The 27247-nt window shown below is 35.4% G+C and overlaps 1 protein-coding gene across 1 annotated transcript; it reads right to left on the reverse strand.

Annotated features, from left to right (window-relative positions):
- Positions 1–7000: 7000 nt before the first annotated feature.
- Positions 7001–10571, reverse strand: LOC136218930 (uncharacterized). The gene is made up of 3 exons (XM_066006110.1): positions 10432–10571; positions 10223–10277; positions 7001–7408 (listed from the first exon to the last, which is right to left on the reverse strand). The coding sequence occupies exons 1-3, from the start codon at positions 10520–10522 to the stop codon at positions 7252–7254; spliced, it is 303 nt and encodes a 100-aa protein (XP_065862182.1). The 5' UTR covers positions 10523–10571; the 3' UTR covers positions 7001–7251.
- Positions 10572–27247: the final 16676 nt, after the last annotated feature.

A 27247-nucleotide genomic window follows, 5' to 3' on the forward strand; every position in this document is an offset into this window, starting at 1 on the left:
TACAATTGACCAACTGAGTGAAGCGGTAAGTCTACTCAACGTCAACAAAGCACAGATGGATGTTGACCCCATCACTCATGAAACCCTTCTGAGCTTCTCACAAGCCATCCTTCGCTCAGTACGCTACACAAATGCTCAACGACAATTCTACGACTCAGCTTTGCTCAAGATGTACCATCAATCCTTTGCTCAGCTCACTGCATCCATCTCTTGGATCAGCAAATCTCATGAATGTCTCATCAGCATGCTGAGCAGCTCCTTACGGGTTCCTCGAACTGTTCAATATGACTGTGTTCCAGTTATTGATGGCTTAAGTGAGAGTACAAGAAGGTTGAAGCGTTATTCAAACGCTCTGTCTGGTGCTGCTAGAAATGATACTTTCATTCCTCCTTCTCCCGATGATTGCAAAATGGGGGAGAAAAGCCAAGATGGAACTCAGCACGCCGGTGGTGCATCAGGGAGTAAAGATAAAGGAAAAGGCAAGTCTCAAGCTGATCACCAAGCTCAAGTCAATCCAAAGAAAAAGAAGTAGTCTAGTCTAAAGCTTAGAACCTAGCCCATACTTCACTTGTGCTTAATATTTTATATTTCTTGCTGAGTAAAATTATGATAAGCATCACTTTATCCAACTTGTCTTAATATCCAACTTGTCTTAATACCATATGCTGATCTGTCCAAATTGAACAAACAAATCATAATGAAACATACTCAGTATACATAAAAACAAATCAATGAATCAAACTGAGTACTCAAGAATTTGTGAAAGCTGACCTAGATTTGTCTAAATTAGAACTTTATGCCTAGGACTGAATCTAGTCAGTACAAATATCCTTAATTTGTCTCAATTAAATCTTGGAAGGTTTAGAGGTGAATTAATAGATGCAACCCTTTCGGGGGAGTAATTTCAGAAATATGAAAAATAATTCAATCATGGGGAATTTCAAAACTGAGTTCCATAATCATGTATTTTGCCAACATCAAAATGGGGGAGTTTGTTGAAACACCTTTCCACAAGATTTTGATTTGACAAAATCATCCATGATTAAGAGACAATCAAATTTAAGTGCTTTATTTTAATTGTACTAATCCGTTTGTTCAATGTTGAGTATAAATATAAATATAAATAGATATAAAAGTAAAACAGGACAAAGTCAGCATGAGATGACAGAACAAGCTAAGTATAGAAGTCTCATGATCAAGTTGAGTAGAATCGAACTCAGCATCAAAAGATTAAGGTTTATAGTCCAACAGAGCTAAGCAAGATAGAACTCAGCATGAGAAGCCGTCGAAACAATTGTCTTACAAAGTTGAGCCAACTAAAAGTGAACTCAGCATTAAAGATGCCAAAGACAATGAACAACGCAGTAGAAGCTGGGTGAATCTTCAGGACAGCATAAAAGAGTCGTTCACTAGAAGACAATGATTGCCATCCCTCAGCGCCAATAATTGATTTCTTGGAATAACGCAAAGGATACATTCCGAGATGTATGGGTCAATGGATTATTGGTAAAGGACAACTGGCACAAAAAGACAAGTCTGCAAGATAATGACAAACCTGGCATCTGAAGAAATCAGAGGAAAAAGATTGGTTTGAGAATTCTGAAGCTGGCCAGAGGCTGTCTCCTAAAAGAGCCGTTTTAACATTAACGGCTACATCATTTCAAAATGATCCGATTCCAGATTTTCTCCTATATAAGGACAATCAAAATCCCTGGATCATTGCCGATTGACAAAAACAAAAAGTACAAGAGAGATAAGATACAAAAGCACTTAGATACAAAAAGAGATCTTACACCCATCTTCTATTTCTGTGTAAATGCTAGAGTGATTACTTGTAATCTTCTAAAGTGTTCTTTATTTGAAAAGGAACAAGTGTTTATCAATTGTAACATTGAGAGCGTTGTGTTGAGTGTTTGGTTGTAAACATTCAGTGGTAAAGAAATCTAGGTGCTGGGTTGTAGCACTTAGTAGGAGTTGAGTAGACGGATAGAGGAAGGTACTCTTGCATATTCAACTGCCTTGTAATCGGTTTGTGCTCTACCTTTAAAGAGCTCAGTATTGGATTCTAAAAGCCCGGAGGACTCTGGGGACTGGACGTAGGCGGAGAGGCCGAACCAGGATAAGTGATACTGAGTAATCTCTAACCCTCTCTCAATATATATAATTGCATGTGTTGTGTGATAAATTTACTCAGCATATAAAATTGTTTAAAGTTGACTCTGAGTAAATTCAAGTGCTGAGTTAGAAGCTGACCTCCAAGAGTGTCAATTCCTAACTTACAAGTAAAACAGCCTTAGTCAATATCCGGCCAAAGCTGTCTTGCAACATATCTGGCCAAGCTGACCAAAAGCTGAGTTGACAAACTCACCAAATAACTAAGTCAGCACATTAATTAAACGAAAAAAGTTATATTAGTTCCTAACCCCCCCCCCCTTGGAACTAATCACACGGGACCAACAGAAGACACATGGCAAGAAGGCCATGGTAGCCACATGGAGTGATAGTGAGGAATCCTCATCCTCTGAGAATGAAGCATCTGAAGTTGCCAATATATTCTTCATGGTTATTGAGACTGAAGAACCTAGAGCCTCTGAGAAAGCCGGGGTCATCCAATACTACTGAAGACAATGAACCCAGTCAGAGTATTGAGGTAAGTCCCTCTTTTGAACTCAAAGAGATTCCTCACAGGTAACCACCCTTGAGGAGTGTACAACACCATATTAATTTGGTTGTGTTGTGGCTAACTTACCTAAACTTCCTTATTATCGAATGACTCCCAATGGGAATGAGATGGGTATGTTCTAGAGAGTATGTGTCCTTTTGCGGCTCCATTTTTTCTCACTCCAAAGAAGGATGGAACTTGGAGGATGTATGTGGATAGTAGGGCCATCAACAAAATCACTATCCATTACAAATTTCCAATTCCATGCCTCAATGAATACTTGGTCAATTGAGTGGTTCAAAGGTGCTTCCCAAGATTGGTTTGAGGAGCGGCTAGCACCAAACATGAATTAGAGTGGGAGAGAATGGAAGACTGTTTTCAAAACTCGGAATGGCTTGTATGAGTGGTTTATGATGCCATTCGGGATGACCAATGCTCATAGCACCTTCATAAGGTTTATGAACTAAGCCCTTCATTCGCTAATTGGTAAGCTTATTATTGTTGACTTTGATAATATTCTTGAGCATATTCAAACTCTAGAAGAACATATTGTGCATTTGTGTATTATATTTGATTTGTTGAGAAAACATCAACATTATGCAGACACGAAAAAGTTTGACTATATGATGGAGAGCTTGGTATGCTTAGGATATATTGTGAGTGGATATGGAATCCAGTTTGATGAAGAGAAATTGAGAGAGCTATCTGGGAATGGCCTACACCAAGTAATATTGGGGACATATAAAGTTTCCATAAGCAATCTAATTTCTATCGGAGGTTCATTCAGAATTTGAGTATCATTGTGGCCGCTCTCACCGAATACTTAAAAAGGGTAGATGTTTCAAGCGGAGATATGATCAAGAGAATAGCTTTTAACTTATCAAAGAGTGATCACGTCATCGGTTCTTGCATTTCTGGATTTTGACAAGTTATTTGAAATTGAATGTGATGCTAATAGAGTCAGAGTCAGGGTGTGTTGATGAAAGAGAAGATGCCAATTTCCTACTTTAGTGAGAAGTTGTGTGAATCAACTGCAAAAATAGGCTACTTATGATAAAGAGTTATGTATTATAGTTATGGCCTTGAGGACTCGGGAGAACTATCTTATTAGGAAGGAGTTCATCGTGTATGCGAATCACCAAGCCTTGAAGTATTTGGGAAGTCAAAAGAAACTCTAGAGTTCTATGCATGTTAGGCAGTCCTCCTTTATTGATAAGTTCCCTTGTAAATTTATTTACAAGGTTGTTGATCTGCAAAACCGAGTGGCGGATGCTTTGAGTAGGAGGGTGAACTTACTAAAGACGATACCTCTTGAACTTAAGTCATTTGAACATTTAAAGGGAGACTAGAAAGAAGATGCGGATTTTGGGAATGATTAGGGGAAGTGTTTCAATCAAAGGTCGTTACTTCCATTCGGGAAAGAATGATTCGGGACTTGTATAGAAGAAGCTTATACAGGTAGTTTGATAGAGATAGACTTGTGATGCCATGAGTTCTCAGTATTATTGGACTAAGATGAGACAAGATGTAACTTACTTAATGGGGAGGTGTTATGTGCATCAAACTGCCAATGGGCAATGTCCAAAACACGAGTCTCTATATGTCATTGTCGGCATCATAAACTATTTTGGAGGATCTTTCCATGGATTTCATGTTGGGGCTCCCAAAACCTCAAGGGGGGATGAATTTTATTTTTATAGTGGTGGATCAGCTCCCCAAAATGGCACACTTCCTTCCATGCTGAAAGACTAATGGTGCTTCTTTTATTGCAAAACTTTTCCTTTAGGAGATTGTGTGATTACACGAGATTCCTAAAAGCATTCGTGACACTTAGTCCCTTTGTCACTTTTGGAGGACACTTTGAGCTCTATTCGATTCATCCTTGAAGTTTAGTACCACCTTCCATCCCCAAACCAATGATCAAACAAAGGTGGTAAATTGAACTTCAGGTAACATCTTGAAGGTAACATCTTGAGTAACCTTTGCAAGGAGAAACTGACATGATTTTGCAGTGGCAATCATATATTTGCATATCGAGAAGTCACCTTTTGAACTTGTGTGTATCGAAGTTTCTAACCACATATACACCAAAGTTTCTAACCACATGAGTGATTTGGTGAACATTCCAAAGGGGAATTGGCATAATGTGGTAGCCAAAAAATTAGCCTAAAAAATTCAACAAGTCGTTGGAAAGTTAAAGCTGTAATTGAGGAAAGATCTATGCTTGTAAATGAACAATTTATGTTTATTCTTATCCCTAGTAGAACAATACTTTAGTCACATACATATTACTTGAGAACTTAGTGCACTTACTAGTCGCCTTTTTTTAATGCAATAAGCTTTTACCAGTGTTATAATAGATGTTGTGATGGTTATTCTTTTTGCTTAAAATATTTAGGGTTTGATTTATTTGTTATTATGTGCAGTTATTTGGTGTGCTGCTTTAGTTTATATGAATATGTGAGGGTAAATTTCATCAGTGGTGTACAACCTTTAGCCCATTTCACACTTTGATGTACAACCTTCAATTTGTCTCATTAATATGTACGAACTTATGGGTGACCTCCCACTTTGGTGTACACCAGGTAAAAATGACCAGTCAACGCGAAGTCAACATGCCACGTCAGCGGTTTGACCGGTCAAAAGTCAAAAATTTGACCATCTAATATAAAATTACTTATTTACCCTCTTCTTCATCTTTGCCCTTTCCCTTTCTCTCTCTAACTCCCCTCTCACTCTCTAATTCTCTCCCTACCTTATGATTAGAATCCACAAAAAATCAATGCATATGAATCCAAAAAATTGCAGGTGGGTTATGTAATTTCAACGCTGGCATTAAAAATTCCAGGATGCGATTACTCATCTTGGTCAGTATGAGTCGGAGGGTGGATCGGAGCTAGTTGTTATTGTCGGAAAATGGCTGACCGATAGCTTTAACCTTATTAGCCATTTCACTCTCTTTCTCCATAAAGATGTTGTTCTTCTTGCTTCTCAGATTTCTTTCCTTCTTTATTTTTCTCAGATTAACCAACCATCATTACGAACTATGTTAATTGGGTGTTTAAGTGTTTGATTATGAAATTAAACTTGTGCAGGATGTGAACAAATGGCTTGTGTTGAAACCGATGCCGTCCATTATGTAAAAAAGGTACCTGGAAAAGCATCTCTTCATATGATTCCAGCTCTGCCTCAATGCATCAGGTATGGTGTCAACAATAGTTTCAGATAATTTTTTTTTTGTTTTGGATTAATCAGATCGTTTAAGAACACCTCCAGAAGCCATTTGCCAATTAATATTCGTAGTATGTTGCAATTGATACATATTATAATGTATGTATTGAATATTCATATGCATTGAATTTTTTTTGGATTCTAATCATAACATAGAGAGAATGAGAGGGAGGAGTTAGAGAGAGAGAGAGGGAAAGTGAAAGGGGAAGGGATAAGGAGGAAGAAGAGGGTAAATAAGTAATTTTATATTAGATAGTTAAATTTTTGACTTTTGACCGGTCAAACCGCTGACGTGGCAAGTTGACTTCGCGTTGACCGGTCATTTTTACCTGCTGTACACCAAAGTGGGAGGTCACCCATAAGTTCGTACATATTAATGAGACAAATTGAAGTTTGTACACCAAAGTGTGAAATAGACTAAAGGTTGTACACCATTGATGAAATTTACCCGAATATGTGAATCTGCCTTATCTTCATGCTAGACAAATGCCCTGTTTGGGAATTAGCTGTTAGTTGTTAGCTGATTACATTAGCTGATTTGACTAGTTGATTTGATTAGCTGTTTGTGTAGACCTATTTGGTAAAAATTAGCTGATTGATAATAGCGGTTTGTGCAAAAAGACGAATAAGGGCATTAATTTTGGCGCAGGAGAAGAGGGAGTCTATCTATTAGGGTTAAAGAAGTCCATTAATTTTAATATTGCAAAACGCTAATTGAAAAAGCTCTTTTTAAGAGCTTTTTCTAAATTAGCGTTTTCATCCCAAAACTCTCTTCCAAACCTCTCTCCACCAAACACTCCAATTAGCGGTTTCAGTGGTCAAACCTCTAAAGTTGGTCAAAACCGCTCTTTTTATCCCAAAACGCTCTTTACCAAAGGCAGAAAGCAACCATTATCAGATTTAACATTCATAACAAATTTACTCTTTAATGCACAAATCTAAGGTTTTTTAATAAATTTACTCTTTAATCTTGAATTAGACTTTCTGATAGGTATCCTTTTTTTGAATCTGCCTTGTCCAATAAAGGTACGTCTTACTGAAAAATAGAACTCAAAAGTTAATTTTCACCAAATTTAAATTTAAATTTAAAATTTAACAAAGACAAAATAGTGTTTGGCAATGTTAAACCCCTCAATCTTCCACCACTTCATTGGATTAAAATCCAAATCTTCAATATATTACAAATGCCCAATACAAAAAACATGCCTACCAATTGTAGCCGTTACATTTAATTGATTCTATATAATTTAAAAATAATCCAACTAAACTTGATCTAGCAGAGTACCTACTAAAATAGCTATTACCATAAACAAAAAAAAAATCATATGATTGAGAAGACAAAAGAAATTGTTGAATAATTAGTCATATAGCAGTTTTGCAGATTGAGTTCTTGTTGTTTTATTCTCATGCTTCGCAATTTTCTCTACTGATTTCTCATTTTTAGATATGGCTTTTGTCATGGCTTTCATCTTCCGAACATTTTTTGAGCGCTTCATTGGTCTTCCCTTCACCTTTCTGCATTTTTTAGACAAATACATGACGGTCAAACGGCAAACATAGATGAAGATTCAAAAAATACTTGAACCCCAGAGACGGCCAAACATCTTTCACATAAAAATGGAGTCTTCCTATGAGAATCTGAGCATTTAAGTTTGATAGAAACCAAAACAGAACACCAACCAAATAGAAGAAATACAATAGTACATTGATAGACTTTCTCAAGCAAATAGAAAAATTAGGGAACAGAATGGTTACAAAATGAGATGAAAGAACATATAACAATTGACCGAGTCTAAATCCAAATCCCTTCGGGATGTTACTCTTCCATCTCCACCCAACTCAGCAGAGCCATTTCTCAACCTTGGGCCTAGGGATCCTCTAGAGTTGAAATCCTCTAGAGTTGGTGGAGTTGTAATCATCTCAACCATTAATTGCAAAATGAATGGATGAGATTTGATTGATCAATAAATGACTAATTAAATATTAAAATTTATCAATTAAATCTCATCCATCATTGGTCTATATATCTCCCCTTTCCATCTCACCCTACACCTCTACATATACTAACCAATGAATGAAGCACTGACACTTCTAGGAGGTTGACTTACTAGTGTCAGACATGCCGAGACATGCACCCAACACGTCAAAATAAGTGTCTCCCTTTTTTTTTAATATGGGGTCACTTTGCTCAGTTAATTAGGTAGAGTCCAGGGGTTTTTTTAATAATTTTAAAAAAACGAGGGGTTGATATAAAAAAAAAAAAAAATCAAATCTAAACAAAATAATAGCAGTCACCCCTTTGTTTATTGAAAAACTCCAAAAACCCAAACCTTAACTAAAACATAATAAAAGTATAAAACAAATCATTTAAAATTTAAGCAACATAACCTGAAAACTCATCTAGCTGCGATAACGCTAGTCACAACAAAGAAAGTGAGAAACATCAAGTGAAATGAAATCGCAAATCAAACCAATCAGGTGGGTTCTTCTGCCTCGCGAATTGCAAATCATAAACGAAAAACTTGCATGTGGTTTCTTTAGTTAACCTCCAAATCCGACCAATTTGGTGAAACTGAAATTGGGATTATTTTAAGGTTTTCTAACCTTCATTTAACCTCCATTTAACTCTCACCTCCTATTAAACTCCTTTCCAAGCAAGCCAACCCCAAAACAAGCAGACCCTTAATCGGTGGGTTCTTCTTCCATTGGTGAGTTCTTCTTTTCTCTCTTCTTTAATCGGCCAAGCTTTTTTTGCTTCCAATTCCTAGTTATTCTCTTTCAATTTCAATCAGTGGGTTTCATTCTTCTCTTTCAGCGAGTTTTGGTTTAAGAGTGTTCTCTTTCAATTTCAATCAATGGGTTTCGTATTTCTCTTTCAGTGGGTTTCGATTTCTCTTTCTTCCATGGAATCTTCTTCTGCAAGTGCTTTTTCTACAAGTGGTAGAGTGAATGAAGATGCATCAAAAGCTTTTGACATTAACTCCCCTCTTTGGAATCATGGTTAATGCAATTGGGAAACTCAGAAACAGTGGAGGTAAAGTGAGGTTCCAATGTAAGTTCTGCACTATGGAATTTGCCGGTTCCCATTTCCGAATTAAAGATCATTTCTTGAAGATTGCAAGATGTGAGCTTCGGGCTTGTTCCAAAGTAAACATTGACTCTTTCTCAATTGCAAAAAGAGGTGGATGAAGCTAAATCAAAGGCTAAAGCAATTCAAGCTAAGCATCATCCTTTTGCATCTTCTACTTATCCAACACGAAGTAGTGCTTCCTTTTCTTGCACTTTAGGTGGTACAGCATGGACTGGTTCTTTAAGGTTGAGAGTAGAAGCATTTGATTCACGAAAAAGAAAAACATCAATTTCAAGTCTTTTGGAGAAGTTAGCGAATGATAAACGGGTGCAACAATTACACACTGAAATTGCAAAAATATTTTACTCCGCGGGATAATCATTTCATCTTGCTAGGAACTCGTACTATGCGAGTTCTTACACATTGGCAGGCAATCAAGACATAATTGGTTATTTGCATCCAAGATACAATATGTTGTCGCCAACTAAAATGAAATAGGTGGAGAACAGCTTGAGCTTATTGTGATTGATGGATTGAAAGCCATTTGTGCAGCCAAGAATACTGATTCTAACGAAGAAACATATGTTGAATGCAAGTAGATTATCGAAGTTTCACCTACACACCTACACGTTTTGCTTCTGCAGTTGCGATGCTTTGAAGAATGCTAGTTATCAAACGTGGATTACACTTGTAGTTGTTAGTGAGAAATGGGATAGTTTTCAGGATGAAGATAAAGAGAAAGTTGCACTTTCAAGCAAAAGGTATTGAATGATCTTTGGTAGGACAAGATTAAATATATAGTCAACTTTAAAGCACCTATTCATGAAATGTTAAGGATTAGTGACAACGCAAGTCATGTCTCCACCTGATCTATAAATGTGGGACGATAAAAATTGTTATTTATTAACGTGAGCACAAACAAAATTCTAAGGATTCTACATTCTATTATGTGGTTCATAAATGGGGCCTTCATTAATCATTGAGTTGCAACAGATCTAACCATCTAATAGCATGTAATTTCAATACAAAACACACTCAAACTTCAGCATTGCACATTTGCAGAAGCGTCCATTACATCACAACATTTAGCAAGTGAATATCTATGACCAGACTCTCATCATTCTCCTTCGACTTTAAACGGTTAACAGACAATCATATATATGTTTTTGCACACATAAACTTATCGCTAGAAGAACTATAATTCATTTGCATCCGAAAAATATAATAATTCTAGTGTTATAAGACTGTTTGGTACTAACCTGATTGAAATACCAGAACCCGTCTTTTGAGCTACAGAGTCAGAGGTATCCATTGCTGCGCGTAGCATTACAGTGTTATAATTGAATGAATTCATCACCGTAAACAGCAATTATATGATAAAAACAAAAGAGAGTATGAAAATAGAACGAAATTTTTCAGATCAGTTAATTAGCAAGGTATTCTTAAATTATAGGCGAGAACTACTGACCTTGAGGGAGGTCTGAAGAGGCAGGTTGAGAGATGTCCATAGAAACGACGCCATTTTTGTTCTTCTTGTTCTTGTTTCTGTTCTTCGCCATGGGGAAGCAGAGTATAGGTTGCAAATTGGAAAAGCATCAAAAAGAAACCCTAAAAATTGATGGAGTTGGGTTCATGGGCTTTATTATCATTTTTTGGACTGTAGCAGATGGCTCGTTTCCAGTCAACGGCCTAAGCCCAAATAATAAAAATAAAAAGGGTAATTAATTTATTAGTCCCCATATTTTGACAAAACACACTGTTTAGTCCCTGTATTTTAAAAAACACATGATAAAGTCCCTAACCTTTTTCTTGATGAACTGTTTAGTCCCTAACTTTTTTATCAGTGAACTGTTTAGTCCCTGCCATTAGACTCTCATGAAGATTTTGTTAGTCAATTTGGATTTGCGTTCTTCTTTTCATTTGCTTTAAACTTTAATGCATCTGAAATCAACTTTGAGTGTTCTTCTTCTTGATTTTCTTCTTAATCGTTCAAATTCGTAAGCATTGTGTATTTTCTTTTTCTTGTTCTCCATACAAATAGCTTCTTCTTTTAAATTGAATTTCCCCTTCTAAAGTTTGAAGGTAAATAGTAAAGGGTAATTTAGTCATTTATGAAGTCATAAACGGTAAAAAATCTAACAAATAGACGGAAGGACTAAACAGTTCATTGAGAAAAAAGTTAGGGACCTTACCATGTGTTTTTGAAAATACAGGGACTAAACAATGTGTTTTGTCAAAATATAGGGACTAATAAATTAATTACCCAAATAAAAAACTTGTCACTTTTTTTGTTAAAAACATTATGGAAAAATGTTTCTTTGAATAATATGTATTTTATATTTCTAAGTTTTTTTATTTGAATTTGACCTCTTATATTTGAATCTGCGCGGTATTTATCAGGGAGGAATCAGTCAGTTGAGAGAATGAGTTGGACGGTAGATAGACTCGTCCGTAATGGGCAATGGGATCAAGAGTTACTAGCAGTTCTCTTTTCTTCTGAGGATAGTCAGGCCATTTTACAGGTCCCTATCTCATCTAGAGGAGGTTCAGATCAGTTATGTTGGCGGAGAGACAAGCGTGGTAATTACACGGTGAAAACGACTTACTATGCACTAATGGAGAAATTTCCCCCTCCTCCTGATGAGGTGCGAAATGCTCCTTGGAGTAAGATTTGGCAATTGTCCTGTCTTCCGAAAGTCAAAAATTTTCCATGACGTGCGGCATGGAACATTATTCCAACGAAGGTAACTCTTTTCAATCGTCGTGTTGATATCGATAAGCGGTGTCCCTTTTGTCTTTTACAGGAAGAATCTTTATCTCATTTATTCTTAAACTGTCCCGTGATTCTCCGGGCTTGGAATTCTTCAACATTTGCTGTTTTTGATCTGGCACAAGATGTTGATTTTTCCGAATGGTGGAATCGCGCCATAATAAACAACAATGCAGATGTGGTGGGGCAATGGGCGACTCTTATGTGGTATGTGTGGTATGGTCGGAACCAATGGGTGTGGAATCGTAGACTGATCGGCCCTGAACAGCTGGCTGCCAACGCAAATGCGTTTTTAAATTCATGGAAATCTGCTCAGCTAGGCGAACAGGAGTTCCGCAATACTTCAGTATAAAATATAGATCGTTGGGTCCCTCCAATTTCTGGGGTCAAACTGAATTTTGATGCGGCAATTCGAAGAGAGGAGGATTTTACGGGTTTAGGGGCTGTTATTCGCGACGGTTCAGGTGCTTTTGTGGCTGCCCGTTCTCAACAGTATCAAGGTCAGCTGTCCCCGGCTGTGGCTGAGGCCATTTCATGTAGAGAAGCTCTTAGTTGGTTAAAGGAGAGAGGGGTCGAAGAAGTATGTGTCGAGGAAGATGCTGAAGTTGTTATCCAAAAGTTATGTATGGAGGAAGATGAGGATTTCTCGAGCCTGGGACTTATCATTGCGGATTGTCGTGCTATTGCAGAAGCAGTCCCGATCTACTCCTTTCGATTTGTTCGTTGGTCAGCTAATAAAGTGGCGGATGAATTGGCTCGGCTTGGTTTATTTTCTTCTTCTTTGATTGTAACTAATATTATCCCTCATTCGATTGTAAGCCTATTGGCATCGGATCTTCATTGATTTATTAAAATCATTCTTTCATTCAAAAAAAAAACTTGGTATCAAACCCATTTAATATATTCTATAATTTGAAAACATTAAAAAATTAGTTTTATTATTTTGAATACATATCTAAATTTTATATTTTAATTTTTAAGTAAAATAAATTTTCAAATTAACATATACTTAAAGTGGGCTAAGTTAGTATAGGGCCTGAATATATTTAATGTGGGCTAGATGAAAACTGGTAATTTTGGAGATGGGATTAATCTGGCCCATTATGAATCTTGAAGAAAGTGAAAGCGAAAGTGAAAGTGACAGAGCAAATCTCGGTAGGGGAAGTGAAATCCCAATTTGCTTTGTGCTTTTTGCAGCAGCTGCATCAACGCCACTCTCCCTTGTAATTAGGCCATGGTGGACCTCCATATGTTTATATTTATCCATTTCTTTTTCGTCCTTTTTAATGATCTACATTTAAACGACATAAATTCCCAACACATCTATCTGACACACCATTTATTTTTAATTCTAACACAAGCATACCATATCTCCTCCTGTCATAACTCACGTGTTCCATTTTCTTACAGAATTTTGAGAAATCCAGTTTTTTTGCCAAGAAATAGTAATATATTGGAATTTAATTTGAATGTTTTATAAATGTATCACATCAGAATTCTAAGATTCATTAATTGCAAATAATTTATTCGCAACTATATAGTACTAGTATATTCTTAAATAAATTTGAGCATAATGTATCATATTTTGGGACCTCAACTCCATAATAATATTGATAAAGACTGGTAATGGCAAATTCCACATACCCATTTAATGAAGAGATGCTTTGTTCCATAAAATCTATGATACCATGTGATACTATAATTTATTCATAGAATTCTTGATGGAAACCAACAATTAAGGTTTAACACATAAATAATGTTTTTAAAATTTAGGCAAAAAGCATATTTAAGCCCCTGAACTTTATCTGTTTTAAGGATCAAGCCTCTGATCAATTATTTTTCCACATTGAGCCCCTGAACATTGATTTTGTTATGGTTTAGGTCCTTATTTAACTTTTCTGTCGTGTTTGGACTGAATACATCGTTAGGGCGATTCGGCTTGTTGACATGGACAAATAAAAAAAAGATTTCTTTGACTAGGAGAGATAAAAATTAAAAATTAAAACGAAATTATAGAAACTAATTTTCAGTATATTCTTCCAAACTCGATTTTCTTCTCTCCCATTTTGTGATTTTCAACATTAGAATTGCCAAATCGATCTTCTCATCTCCTAAACTCGAAAAAAAAGTTAAATAAGGGCCTAAACCATAACAAAATCAATGTTCAGGGGCTCAATGTGGAAAAATAATTGATCATTGGCTTGATCCTTAAAACAGATAAAGTTCAGGGGCTTAAATATGCTTTTTGCCTAAAATTTATGAGTGCAACAAATTAATATTAGCTTGAATAGTTAAGGGTCTCAAGTTGCTTAAACTCCATTTTCAGTTCAAGTCATAGCATATACATAAAAATTTAATTGGGAGATAATCCACTTAAATGGCTTTGACGAGCCTCGGTCACTCTCTATTTCCATCCATGTCTGCATTGTCATTCCGTAAGTTCTCTCCTTGATTTGGCTTTCTACTCTGGCACCACGCATCGGAAACAGAAGTGTTACAATAAAAGGCCTTAGCCAGAAACGAGGTTAATTTGAAGCAGTTGGGCATATGTTTTTGTTCATATATTAAAGCTATTCTATTATTTTGTTGGAATTGTAAGTACATATATTGTAATGGCAGGCAGGGTGACCAGAACTATTTGCCCAGTTATGGGAAGAGTTAGTTGTGCAAGAAGCACCTAATATTATAAGGATCACAAGCCTAATTTGGGATTTCTTCTTGGCCAATGAATGAATGGAAAGTGGCAACAACATTACATTTACATTGGCCCTCAATTTGGTACACTTAAATCATTTTCTATACTGGGGCCATTTTCTTATTCACTCTAACCCTTTCTCAGGTTGTTTTCTGTCAAAACCTTTCATAAAGGGCCTTCAATTAATCATTCATCAACTATTGCACAAACTATTTCTACATATTAATATAATTTAGATTTAGATGATTTCTTTAGGATATACCCGTATAAGGTACAAGGCATCACGGAGAGCCTGTCGAAAAAATAGAATTATCGAAGAAAATTTCTATCTCTAAATGTACATTTCACTCTATTCAGGATTTTAACAATTTGACACTACTAACGAAAATATGTGTCATTTATGCTTAGTTATAAAAAATATTAACATTGACTATTGAGTATTTATTTCTAGTTCCAACACTGGACAAGGTTGATGTAATCACTCTGAGAGAATTAATACAGTGAAAGACAATATCTCATTCGGTAAAATTCTAATAAATGCTCTTAATTGTAAGTTTAATACCATAATTGTTTTTATAGTAGTTTAATACTCCCTCCATTCTCAAATATGTATCGTTTTAGGGTTTTTCACACAAATTAAGAAACACAATTAATATACACTTAAATTAATAAATTTACATCTTATCAAAAAAAAAAATTAATAAATTTACATTGATTAACTAAATAAAAATTCTCTTTCCTATAATGGTTGGAGAAAAAACTTTGAAAACTTAAAAAACACATAAATCAAGACAAAATTTAAATGCTTAAACCAAAAAACTATACTAAATTTTATTGAAAAACGAAAACGACACTTAAAAAAGAATAAAAACAATTATCTAAAACGACACTTATTTGAGAATGGAGGAAGTAACATATTTTAAATGAGTGGTTCTCTTAGAATTGAAATAGGATATGTCTCTTATTGACTAAATAGGCTGAAATCTAATTTAAGTAGAATACTCTTAAATTATAACTCTGAATTTTAGATAATAGGAAATTTTCATAATGGATGAAGTCAACAAAATTAAGTAAGAATTATTCAGTAAATAATATAGAGTCAAATAGACACTTCAAATAATTATCCCCACCTATTATTTTCTATTTAGAGGCTTTTGAAGGCCACATAGACAAGAGAAGGTAAGGACTCAAGCAAGAAAAAGAAGAGTTCAAGCAAGAAAAAGAAGAGTTTAGGTAGAGAGAGAAGAAGGTAGATAGATATAAAGAGGAACTTTAGGGCTAGATATAGAATTACAAGACATTATTTTCTAATAAGAAATGTGTTATGAGAGTAATTCATTCATCTTCACCACAATGATGTTCAATGATGAAAAGGTCATCTCTTAAGCACATGCCACAAAAAGAAGAGTATAGCCATCTAATTACATTCACATAGGCTCAATACATTTTTTTATCCTATTCACATAGGCTCAATATATTTGTCATCTTATATGGATGGCTAAAAACTTTAATTACCCTCTTAGCTCTCAAAAGTTACAATTCAGTTATTGTCCAATTATATTCAATAATCTTTTATTTTGATCTAATTGCATTCAATAATCTATTAATTTTGTCTAATTGCACTATGGTCTTATTGATGTTATTCCACATCAATATACCAAGCTTATGAATCTTATTCATCAATTGGATAAACGGGCAATTAGGACTTCTTTGAAGTCAATCACCACAAACATTGCTTCTTGTCATCCCCTAACACTTTAAACAGTTCTTTTGAAACAGATGGGTATCAATGCGTTTGTTTATAATTTAAATTCTTTATAGTGTATTGTAGATTCTGATCCAACTGGCCATGTGGTGAATTTTAAAATATTCTTTATATATATGATTGTTATTCCAAATAGGTTGGTTCATTTTTTTATAGAAGCTGGGACGATACAGTAGCAATGATCTTGAAATTCCAACTAGGTTGGCACACCAAGAGCATGCACTGAAAACTCGATAATATTAAAAATAAAATAAAAAATTGTAACACAAGGGGGAAACGGAAAAACAAAGTAACAAAATAAAATAACAAAAAACAAAAAATAAATAAATAAATCAGCGAAATCTAAAGTGACCAACATTACAGATATCATCAAAAAGCAGTGAGTGGCAGAAGTGCGGAGCCGATTGCCACCACGTAATGCCGGAGGAGGAGGAGATGCCATAGCATGCTAAAGCATCAGCAACCCGATTACTTTCTCTGTAAATATGGGTAATCATGACGGACATCTGCGAGCACTGTTGTAGACATTTCAATCAGTCGTGATGGACGAACCAAGGAACGTTGGTAGAATGTGACTTTAATTTATTGACCACTAATAAGGAGTCTGATTCAATCCAAAGCATGTGCCAGTTCTTCTCCCAAGCTAGGCCAACTGCAAATATTACCGCCTTCAGCTCAGTAATATAAGCATAAGAGGAAGCAATTGGGAATGCAAAACACCCTTTGGAAAACCCTCTAGGCGAACGGAATACTCCACCAGCGCCAGCAGCCCCCGGGGAGCCCAACGCAGATCCGTCGACATTAACTTTTAGCCAATAAGGCGGAGGGGAAATCCATTTTACCGAGATGATGTTAGGTGCCCGAGGGGGTCTGATCGGGACCTGAAGACGAGTCAGGAACACCGCGTCACGCTGGGAGAGACAGCAGCCCGAACTACCAGACCGAGCCTCACGAATTAGCAGCCGAATGGAGCGAATTGCAGCTGAAGTAGACGGCAATAAATCAGTGAACAAAGCTTCACTGATAGTTAATTTTAAAGAAATGATTAGATTAACTAGTCAATTAATTTTGAATGATGTTTTGTATATTCCTAATTTTTCTTCATATATTATTTATGTATAATATCTTCAAATATTATTTATGTATAATATCGTATAAATCAAATTAGGATATATGGTGTGATGTGTGTCTTTAGATAACGCCACATGGAACAGTGTGAGCCTTCGGATCCAGCAAGACTTCCATGAAACGTTTTTCATTGAGGAAAACCTTCATGTGATTAACGTAAAAGCTGATCAAAGACTCCTCCCAGTAGAAGACTTCTCCTAAAATAACATTTCTAACAAAAGAATGATTCCTAATAAAGGAAGGACTCCTAGAAGAAGAGGAGCTCGACAGAAATATTATAAATAGACAAGTATGACCATACTAGAAGGTACGTTAACATTACTATCCCTTAAACACTTCACATTCCTCAACCCTTCCAACACCTATTGACTCGGGCATTAGAACGGGTTCGCCGAACTCCGGTCCCTCTTTGACCTCTCATTTTGTCTTACAGGTATCTCACTAGAAGGTTCATTAGGAAGTTCAAATGCAACGATAACATTGGTGCGGTGAGCGTGAACACGAATAAACACATAAAATTCAGAAAGACAACGATCGTAGAAGGAATTTGCAACCAGAACAGATGCATCCATCAAACAATCCATGGAGAAAAGAAAGAACCCTGAATTTAGACACCAAGAGCGGCTACAGCCATAATACCAAAGATTGATGGACGAAGTCACTAGTCGATTCTGCCAAAATTTGGGGGCAATCCAGAATGAGATGGAAGATATCAGGGTAGAAAATGCGGTAGAGATGGTTGAATTAAAAGAAAAATTAAGAAAGATTGAAGAGACTTTGCAAAATAATCAAAACGATACAGGAGAGTCCAATCATCGACCAGTTCGTCAGATCTTGTTAAGCCTCGTCTTCCTCCTGTTGACTTGTTAGATCTTCATTGGTCTACGCCGACTTCCGGTTTACAACTTAATGTCGACGTCGCGATTTTTGAAGGGACTGATACATCTGGATTTGAGTGTGTTCTGTGGGGCTTTTTGGGTGAATTTATAGTTCCTACCAATGGTTTAATTGATCAAAAGTCCTAGACGTCAAAAAAAAAAATTCTCAAGATTTTGGAGGTTTTTTCCCACTTTTAGCTCGAAGATAAATCTCTTCTTTACTTTGTCTTGACTTTTCTTTGTTAAATAATTTTTGTTATCAATCTATTTTATGGTATGTTTGATATTTTCTCTTTTATTTGAAGTTTCTTGTTATTTCTTGTGTTTCTCTCTGTATGGATGGTCGTGGTCTTTCTCATTATATGAGTGTTTGAGTTGTTTTCATTTATGTGTGTTATCATGTTTTCCTTCATGAAAAAAAAATAGAAGAGTTATCTACCATCGCATAGACCTGACTAATTGAAAGATTATGAAATCATTCCCGGCCAAAAAGACTCTAAAGTCGATTCGGTGTGGACTTTATTTTTTTGTTGTTGTGGCAAAAACAATTTCAAACACTGTATATCATTCTTTTATCACCATCTATGATATTAAAAATGCAAATTGAAGCTCCTCTGATGTACTCATAGATTGTAATCTTTTAATTACTTATGTCGATATGTACTATTTTTTTCTATGAATGAAATAATTACATTTTTTTTTTTTTTTTTTTTTTGTAGAACATTGACTTTTTTTATGATTTATTTCTCCTTTCATTTAAGGGATAAGGTACCAAAATAAGTTTAAGGTTTTTGAGGGAATATCAATTTAGATTTTGAGTACAAAATAACACCAATGTAGACTTAACATTTATAAAAGAGTACTAATTTAGACATCGATAACAGAACATGAAACGCAATTCAAATTATTTCGTTAAGTTCTGCCAACTGTCAAAATTTAACGGAGTAATATGAATAATATGTCATATTTTATTATGGAAACTTAAATTAGCATTTTTTTTTTTTAACATTAAACTACATCATTGTTGTTTTACATGCCTAAATTGACATTTTTAAAAAAATTAGATATATTTTGACACCTTATTTCTTAACCCCCTAGGGCCTTTTAATTGCCTAACCTAACCCCATGACTATCTTTCTTTTAACTTTTTCATGGTTTATATGGACACCTCAACCTCAAGGCTTCATAACTAGATATCCTTAATTTCTCAAAGCTGGTGATATTTCCCATTAATCATTTGAACTACTTTTCCAATTAATTTTTTTTTATATATACATTAAGAATCAAATTCAAAATCTAGCTTTGTTGGAGGTCTTTATCACGCACATTAATTGCTAACTCTAGCTATATAAAATAAAGAGTCAATCAGTTTTGGTTTACCTACCAATTCAATTGTTTAAGTTAGCAATTTTTCAAACAACATATTTGATAGTTAAATATATTATTTACAAAAGGAAAGTAAAAAAAAACTTTGTCTTTCATCATTTATAAATAAAGGAGTGTATTATTTTTTTTCTTGCCAAAAAAAAAAATATGCGACTTCACAAACTTAACAATAATTTTTTTTTTCCGGAAGTCGTGAGACGGAGTTGGTCCCGCAATACAGCTTCAACCTTGTTGCTGCTAATTCAAATCAAAAGTTCAACTGTGGAACCGTGAAACCTTTGGTAACATTTTCCAGAAAAAAAAAAGCGTATCCTCAAGAGAATCGAGAGTATACAAAAGATACTAAGTCGGAAATGGTATCACCACCTATACGACTTGGAGAAAGGGTTACAGACAGAGCTACTGGGTATCATGAAACAAGAAGAATTATTGTGGTATCAGAAATCTCGGAAGCAATGGATTAAAGACGGAGATCGGAACACGAAATACTTCCATATTTCGACAATGATAAGAAGACACCGTAATCACATTGTCTCCTTAAAGGATGAAACCGGAGAATGTGTCGAAGATCAAGATAGGTTGAAAGCCATGGCGTAGGATTTCTTTCAAGAATTTATTTACAGCGGAAGATGACATCAACCTTAGAACGCCCCCTCAAGCAAATTTTCCCACTCTCCCTCCAGAATTGATCCGGAAGACCTTCAGCCATATTACCAAGAAGGAAATTAAGCCAGCTGTCTTCGATATGGGGGAAAACAAGGCGCCAGGAATTGACGGGTTGACCGCCGGGTTTTTTTTCCAAAAGCACTAGAAAGTAGTTTCTGATAGCATCTATCAGTTTGTTTTTGGCTGGTTCTCAGGGACGTCCGCCATTTCATCCGTCAATGAGACCACCTCAGTCCTTATCCCTAAGGTAAACAACCCAGAATTTCTTCATCAGTTTCGTCTGATTAGTCTTTGTTCGGTGATCTACAAAACCGTTACTAAGTTGATCACAACCAGGCTAAAGAACATTATGCCTTTGCTAGTAAATGAATGCCAGACAAGCTTCATCTAGGGGAGACAACTTCATGACAACATCATCCTGGCTCAAGAGGCAATCCACTCTATGTGAATTAAATCAGGCAAAAAAGGATTTATGGCAATTAAGATAGACCTGGAGAAAGCCTATGACAGACTCAAATGGGATTTCATAACGGACACCCTCCAAAATATAGGGATGCCTCCGAACTGGGTCAATCTCGTGGGTAAGTGTATATCTTCCTCTTCCTTCAGGGTGGCCTTCAATGGGAACTTACTGATAGTTTTAAACCTTCTCGAGGAATCCGTCAGGGTGATCCCCTATCCCCTTTCCTCTTCGTTTTGTGCATGGAACGCCTGAGTCAAATGATATAGGCTGAAGTAAACAAAGGGGCCTGGAAAGGGCTTTCGATTGCAAGAAATTGCCCAAAACTTACCCATCTCTTTTTTGCAGATGACCTTATTTTGTTCGCTGAAGCCTCTTCATCCTAGATGTTCATTATTAATCATTGTCTAGACGAGTTTTGTAAGATGTCAGGGCAAAAAATAAGTCTATCAAAGTCCAAAATTTGCTTCTCCAAAAACATCTCCTCGAGCCTCGCTCGCAACCTCAGCGGTCAGAGTAGAACCCCTCTCACGGCATGTTTAGGGAAATACCTTGGGGTTCATCTTCTTCAGAAAAGATTGAAGGTCTCTGATTTCCAAGGAGTGGTCAATAATATCAATGGTCACCTTGCAGGCTAGAAAGCAGACTCCCTACCCTTAGCGGGCAGAACTATGTTGATCCAAGTCGTCTCAAATGCCATCCAAACTCACACAATGAACACCAATCTCCTTCCAAAAGCCACGGCTAGGAAAATTTACAGTCTTAACCGAAGCTTCCTCTGGGGTAGCCAAGTTAGCAAAAAGCGAGTCCACCTAATTTTGTGGGAGAAAGTGTGCAAACCAAAAAAAAGGGGGCCTAGGCTTGAGGAGCACAACAGACCAAAACAGAGCCCTCCTTATGAAGCTTGCATGGCGTATTATCAGAGAGCCTGACACACTCTGGGTTAAAATCCTAAAAGCTAAGTATTTCCCCAACACTTATCTCTTCAATGCTTGCATCAGAACTGGTAAGTGCTCTCATGTCTGGAGAAGCATTTTTTCTATCATTGGCGAGTTCAATAGAGGCCTTGTTTGGAGTGTTGGGGACGGAAACACTATTAATTTCTGGCACGATAAATGGTTAGGAGATTTTCGTCTTTGTGACTTTGTGAATCTCATTCCGAATACACACCTTAACTACACACTCAATAATTATACGAATGTGGCAGGCACATGGAACTGGTCGGTTTTAGAAAAATGGATCCCCATAGAGTTGAGGCTCCTGATGGCGGTAGTTCGCCTAGACAACTCTGGTTTCTCTAAGGACCAACTGATCTGGAAAGGAGCAAGCAATGGGAACTTCACAACTAAATCAGCGTACCATATGGTTGTGAAGGAAGTTTGGGCAAGAGAGAACTGGAAATGGCAGTTTATATGGCAAATAAAGCTACCACACCGAATTGTTTTTTTCCTTTAGACTGCCTTACACAATCGCTTGCTCACCAACATGGAGAGAAATCGCCGCCACTTGACTTACTCGAGCACGTGTTCAGTTTGTAATCGCGATATGAATCAATCCTTTATATTCTTAGAGACTGCACGGCTAGTAGTCCTATATGGAAAAAGATCAACCCCACTTTGTCAGCAGGTAATTTTTTCTCCCTAAATTTTGAAAGCTGGATGATGGAAAATCTAAAAAATGACAGTAGAGGAATTTAGGGGATAGGCTGGACTGTCATTTTCGCAATATGTACCTGGTTTCTATGAAAGTGGCGAAACTACAGTATATTCGAGAACCAAAGCGCCATCCCAACCGACAAAAGCCTTTGTATCTAATCATTCGCCAACCTGACTTTAGTAGCCGACTCAGAAGACATCCACAAGACGAAAACAGACATAATGATAAATTGGAGGAAACCTAACCCACCATGGTTTACTCTGAATACTGATGGGTCTTGTTGCTTGAGAACAAAGACAATAGGGGCAGGGGGATTGATAAGAGACGGTAATGGCATTTGGATTAGAGGCTTTGTTCATAACATCGGCAGAGGCGATAGCTTCTTGGCGGAATTCTGGGGGATTCTCTCAAGTCTGGAGCTAGCCACCGAAATCGGCCTCCAATTTGTCTCTATAGAATCCGATTGCGCGGAACTGGTCAACCTTCTCAATGACAATCAAGATCAACTGGTTGTTCACCCCTTGAAGTCAGTCCTGGAAAATATTTTGGGCTTCCAAAAGACTCTAATTATCAGCTTCAAACACATCTATAGAGAGGCCAACCGCTGTGCAGACTGACTGGCTAGAGAGGCAAGGGTGTCGCCCTGGGGAAAGCATATCCTGATGGAACCACCCTTGAACCTGAGACATCTGCTTGAGGAAGATTATAGAGGCATGTATCAAAATTGATCCTAGTGGTATCTTATAATTTTATTTTCTACTCGTTTACTGGTTTTTATTTTGTTTTTCTTTTATTCTCCTGCTTTGCTGTTGTAAAGCACCTATAATACCAAAAAACAATAAAAAAATTTTCTAACGTACACTATTTATGATGTCATCAAATCAACATATTATATCATCAAAAATAAATATTTCATTATATTATGTAAGCAAAATCAACGTGTCAAATTATCAAAATTAACATGTTACATTATTATAAACTAATACCATTAGTCAAATTTATTTATTTTATTAACTTTACAAAGCATATGACCCTTTTTGCAAGAAAAAAATTACATTCTCTTTTATTTATAAATGATTTAATACATCATTTGCCTCTTGAACTTGTCCAAAAAGGTTGATTGACATCTCGAACTTTCAAAGATAGTCTCCTAAACTTGCATAAAATGTTCAGTTATCCCCCTGAACTTGCACAAAATGGAATCAATTAATCAATCAGTTATAAAAAAAAGTAAGTTAAATAAGGAAAATATGTTGCACGCATCTTAAAAAAGTAAAACGACTGAAATCATGGTATGCGCTTCTAATATTAGAGAAAAAAAAGTTTTATAATTGAACAAATAAAAACTTCTTTCTTAATATGTTTTAATCTATTTTGTGAATTATGTAATAACATTCTAAGGCACGTGTAACACATCTTCCATGTTTAACTTACTTTTGTATAACCGAGTGATTAATTGATTACGTTTTATGCAAGCTCATGGGTTATCGGGACACTTTAAAAATTCAGGAGGCCAATCAAGTCTCTGGGACAAGTTCAGTGAGTAAATGATGTATTAGAACATCTCCAATAGATGGTGCTCAGAATAGTGGTTGGTGATGTGACATTGGTTTTGATAACTTTCAAAGGTTGTCATTTATTGGAGTAAGGATGGTTGTTTGAAATTTTCAAATAATGTTGCCACTTTTTGGCAACCTTGTTTAAAAATGTGATTTATTTGGCTATTATTGGTGGGCTTTTACGATAATATTTATAATTAAAATAAATTATATATAAAGTAATAATTTGTGGGGATATTGTAGCAACTTTTAAAGTTGCTTACTATTAGAGTATTTTTTTTAACGAAAATTGTCAAAAAATTATGTGAAAATAAAATATTATATTCTAGGCTTAATGCATATTTACACCCTTAAACTTGACAAATTTTGCCTATTGGCACCCTGAACTTTTTAAATAACCTATCACACACTTATACTTGGCATTAAAAACCTATCATACACTTATAGTTGGTTTTAAAAATCTATCACACACCTAAAATTGGCTCATTCAGACCTATTGCACATAAAATCGTTGATCTGTCATTTTTGACAGACGAGGTCGTTGTGCATGCTATAGAAAAAAGAAAAGCGTATTAGTTCGTTATGTATGTCACCTCATATGTCAAAAATGACATATCAATAATTTTATGTACAAGAGGGCCAAATGAGCCAACTTTAGGTATGTGATAGGTTTTTAATGTCAAATATAGGTATGTGATAGGTTTTTAAAACCAAGTATAAGTGTATGATAGGTTATTTAAAAAGTTCATGGTGCCAATAGACAAACTTACTAAGTTTAAGGAGGTAAATATGCATTAAACTTATATTCTAATATTATGTGTTAAATTTTGACACTTTTTAAAACAATCTCCATTAAAGATGCTCTATAATCCTTTATAAATCAATAAACCCATGTGATTTTTTTTTCCATTTAAAAATTCTCACTTTACTATTGCTTTTTCCTACCCGAGTTCGACCATACAAAGTTGAATAATTCAAGACAAATTTATCCAATAAATAAAGAAGTTGAAATTTTAAATTGACTCTTAATTCTTCTATTTTTATATGCAAGAATATTGACATGATTGAGAAGAATTCTTCTAAAAAAATTGAGAAGAAAGATAAAATGTATATAATAATATATAGTTATCTAAGAAAATTAATGAAGTATTTATGGCTTAATATACTTTTAGTCCATGTATTTGTTAAAAAAAAAAATCAAAAGTCCTCTGTATTTTGAAAACATCCTATTTATAAGGGTATTTTTAAGAGATTTTTAGTGCAATTTTTAAAAATAATATAAATAATTAACGCTTAGTAATTTAAGAGTGACTAAATCATATTATCTTTATTTCATATTTATTATTTTATTATTAAAATTATTAATCATTGTTATATTTACCAACCGTGAGATCAGAGAGACTCCTTAATAATAAACTATTAATAAAAAATGATTTAAAGAGACACTAAGATGTGGAAATGGACTCTCTATTATGGATAAGCCCTTAGGCCATCTCCAACCATCAATTCTATTTTTCCTACTTCAACTCTATTTTTTCTTACTTCGGGTCCGTTTGTTTTATCTGCTGTTTGCTGTTGCTGTTTGCTGTTTCCTGTTACGGTTTGTTGTTTGCTGTTTGAAAATGCTGCTGTTCCAAAAAGCAGGGAGTCCCTGCTTTTATAAAAAGCTACTTTTCGGCTACAAAAGGCAAACAGGAGGTGTCTAACCAAACACCTTAAACTCTCCTTTTCAAAGTGAAAAGGCAAACAGGAGATCGAAAAGCAGCTACCAAACACCCCCTTCATCTTCAATTATAGAGTTACTACAATGATACTTCTTCAACCATCTACTTTATTTATAACTTTAAAAAGAATAACAAATAATATTTTATTATTATTATATTAATTTTATATACCATTGATTATATTAAATGATAGTTTTATTCTTAAACAATCATTAAACCTTACTGTATGATACTTCATATATAAAGCATCAAAAGCTTTACTCTAAAGATATAGTAAGGTTTTAGAGTACCATTGGAGAGTACTTTTTACTCTAAAAATAAATTATGGAGTATGGTTGGAGATGACCGTAGTGATTTGGGGAGTCACTAACAAGTTGTTGGATCTTATATTTAACTCATCATCCTCAAATTTTGACTTAAGAGTCAAATTAAGAGAATGTTGGAAATGCTCTAAAAACTTATTTAAATTAACATGTTAATTTAAGGGATGAATAAATCACTTCCAATAAATTCAGATAAATAAAACATTTTTAAAGTATAAAGAAACATTTCACTTTTTCGAACAAGTACAAATAAGCTAAGTATTTAATCTCATCTTCAAAATGGAACCTGCATAATTAACAAAGATTAGGGAATGCATAATTAGTGAAATGAAAATAGATGTAGTAATAATGGTAAAAGGCAAATTAATAATAATGTATTTGGTTGTTTAATTGGCAAAGGAATTCCACAATAGATAGGAACAATTTCGCATCATTTAAGAAGTTGGGAATCCAGAGGAGAAAGAATCATTCCAACCACATTCTGATTCAACTCCTGTTGTTGTTGTTGTTGTCCAAAGCAAAACAATGGGCCCACCTTTTCAGTATCTGGATTTGCTGCTCATTCAATCCCAACTGAATCAGCCAGCCTTATATTTTATGATTTTTAAAATCAAAGCAATAAGTGTTGAATCTGCCACAAGAGTTTGATGATGGATTTGGTCTTGAGATGTTGATTTGTGCTAAACTGAGGTCCCTGGTTCCAAACTTAGTAAAATTATTAGAGCATCCACAATGGTTGGTTACAACCATTGTGGAATTAGGGATAAAAGTAACAACAATTAGTAACATCCCATTAAAGAAAAGTTGTTATTTGAAATTTTATGAGGTTAAAAAAAATAAGTTAATTATTAATAAGGATCAAAACTATAATTCACTGTGGATCAAACCTGTTATTATCCACCTTTTATAAAGCAGATTTCAGTCACCACACATGCGTCTAACTCGCCAGATCATGCGCGTGTCATCCACGCGCTAGATCTGGCGGCTCTAATGCATGTGTGGAGTCAAAATGCTTAATATTTTGGATTTACGGGATATTGAGCATGTTGTAACCAAAATTGGTTAGAAACCTTTTTTGGTTACATACTCCCTAATGGTAGGGTGTAACTCCACCTTGAAAAGTTACAACCAAATCCCTACCATTAGGGATGCTCTTAGGAGAAAATTCTGAAATGGAATGTAGAATTACCTTGTTGCCCCTAAATGAGGCGGTGGTTGTAAGTCGGTGTGGAGATTGTGAGGTGTAGAGATTGTGAGGCGTCTGATTCCACTGT

This window comes from Euphorbia lathyris, chromosome 2 (genome assembly GCF_963576675.1).
Source record: "Euphorbia lathyris chromosome 2, ddEupLath1.1, whole genome shotgun sequence".
NCBI classification, from domain to species: Eukaryota; Viridiplantae; Streptophyta; class Magnoliopsida; order Malpighiales; family Euphorbiaceae; genus Euphorbia; species Euphorbia lathyris.

Bases quoted from the DNA above. Each gene is read 5' to 3' on its own strand.
- LOC136218930 (XM_066006110.1), bottom strand. From the start codon at position 10,522: ATGGCGAAGAACAGAAACAAGAACAAGAAGAACAAAAATGGCGTCGTT. The intron at 10,278-10,431 runs GTCAGTAGTTCT...TGCTACGCGCAG, and splicing joins CTCTTCAGACCTCCCTCAAG to CAATGGATACCTCTGACTCT. The intron at 7,409-10,222 runs GTTAGTACCAAA...TAAAAAATGCAG, and splicing joins GGTTCTGGTATTTCAATCAG to AAAGGTGAAGGGAAGACCAA.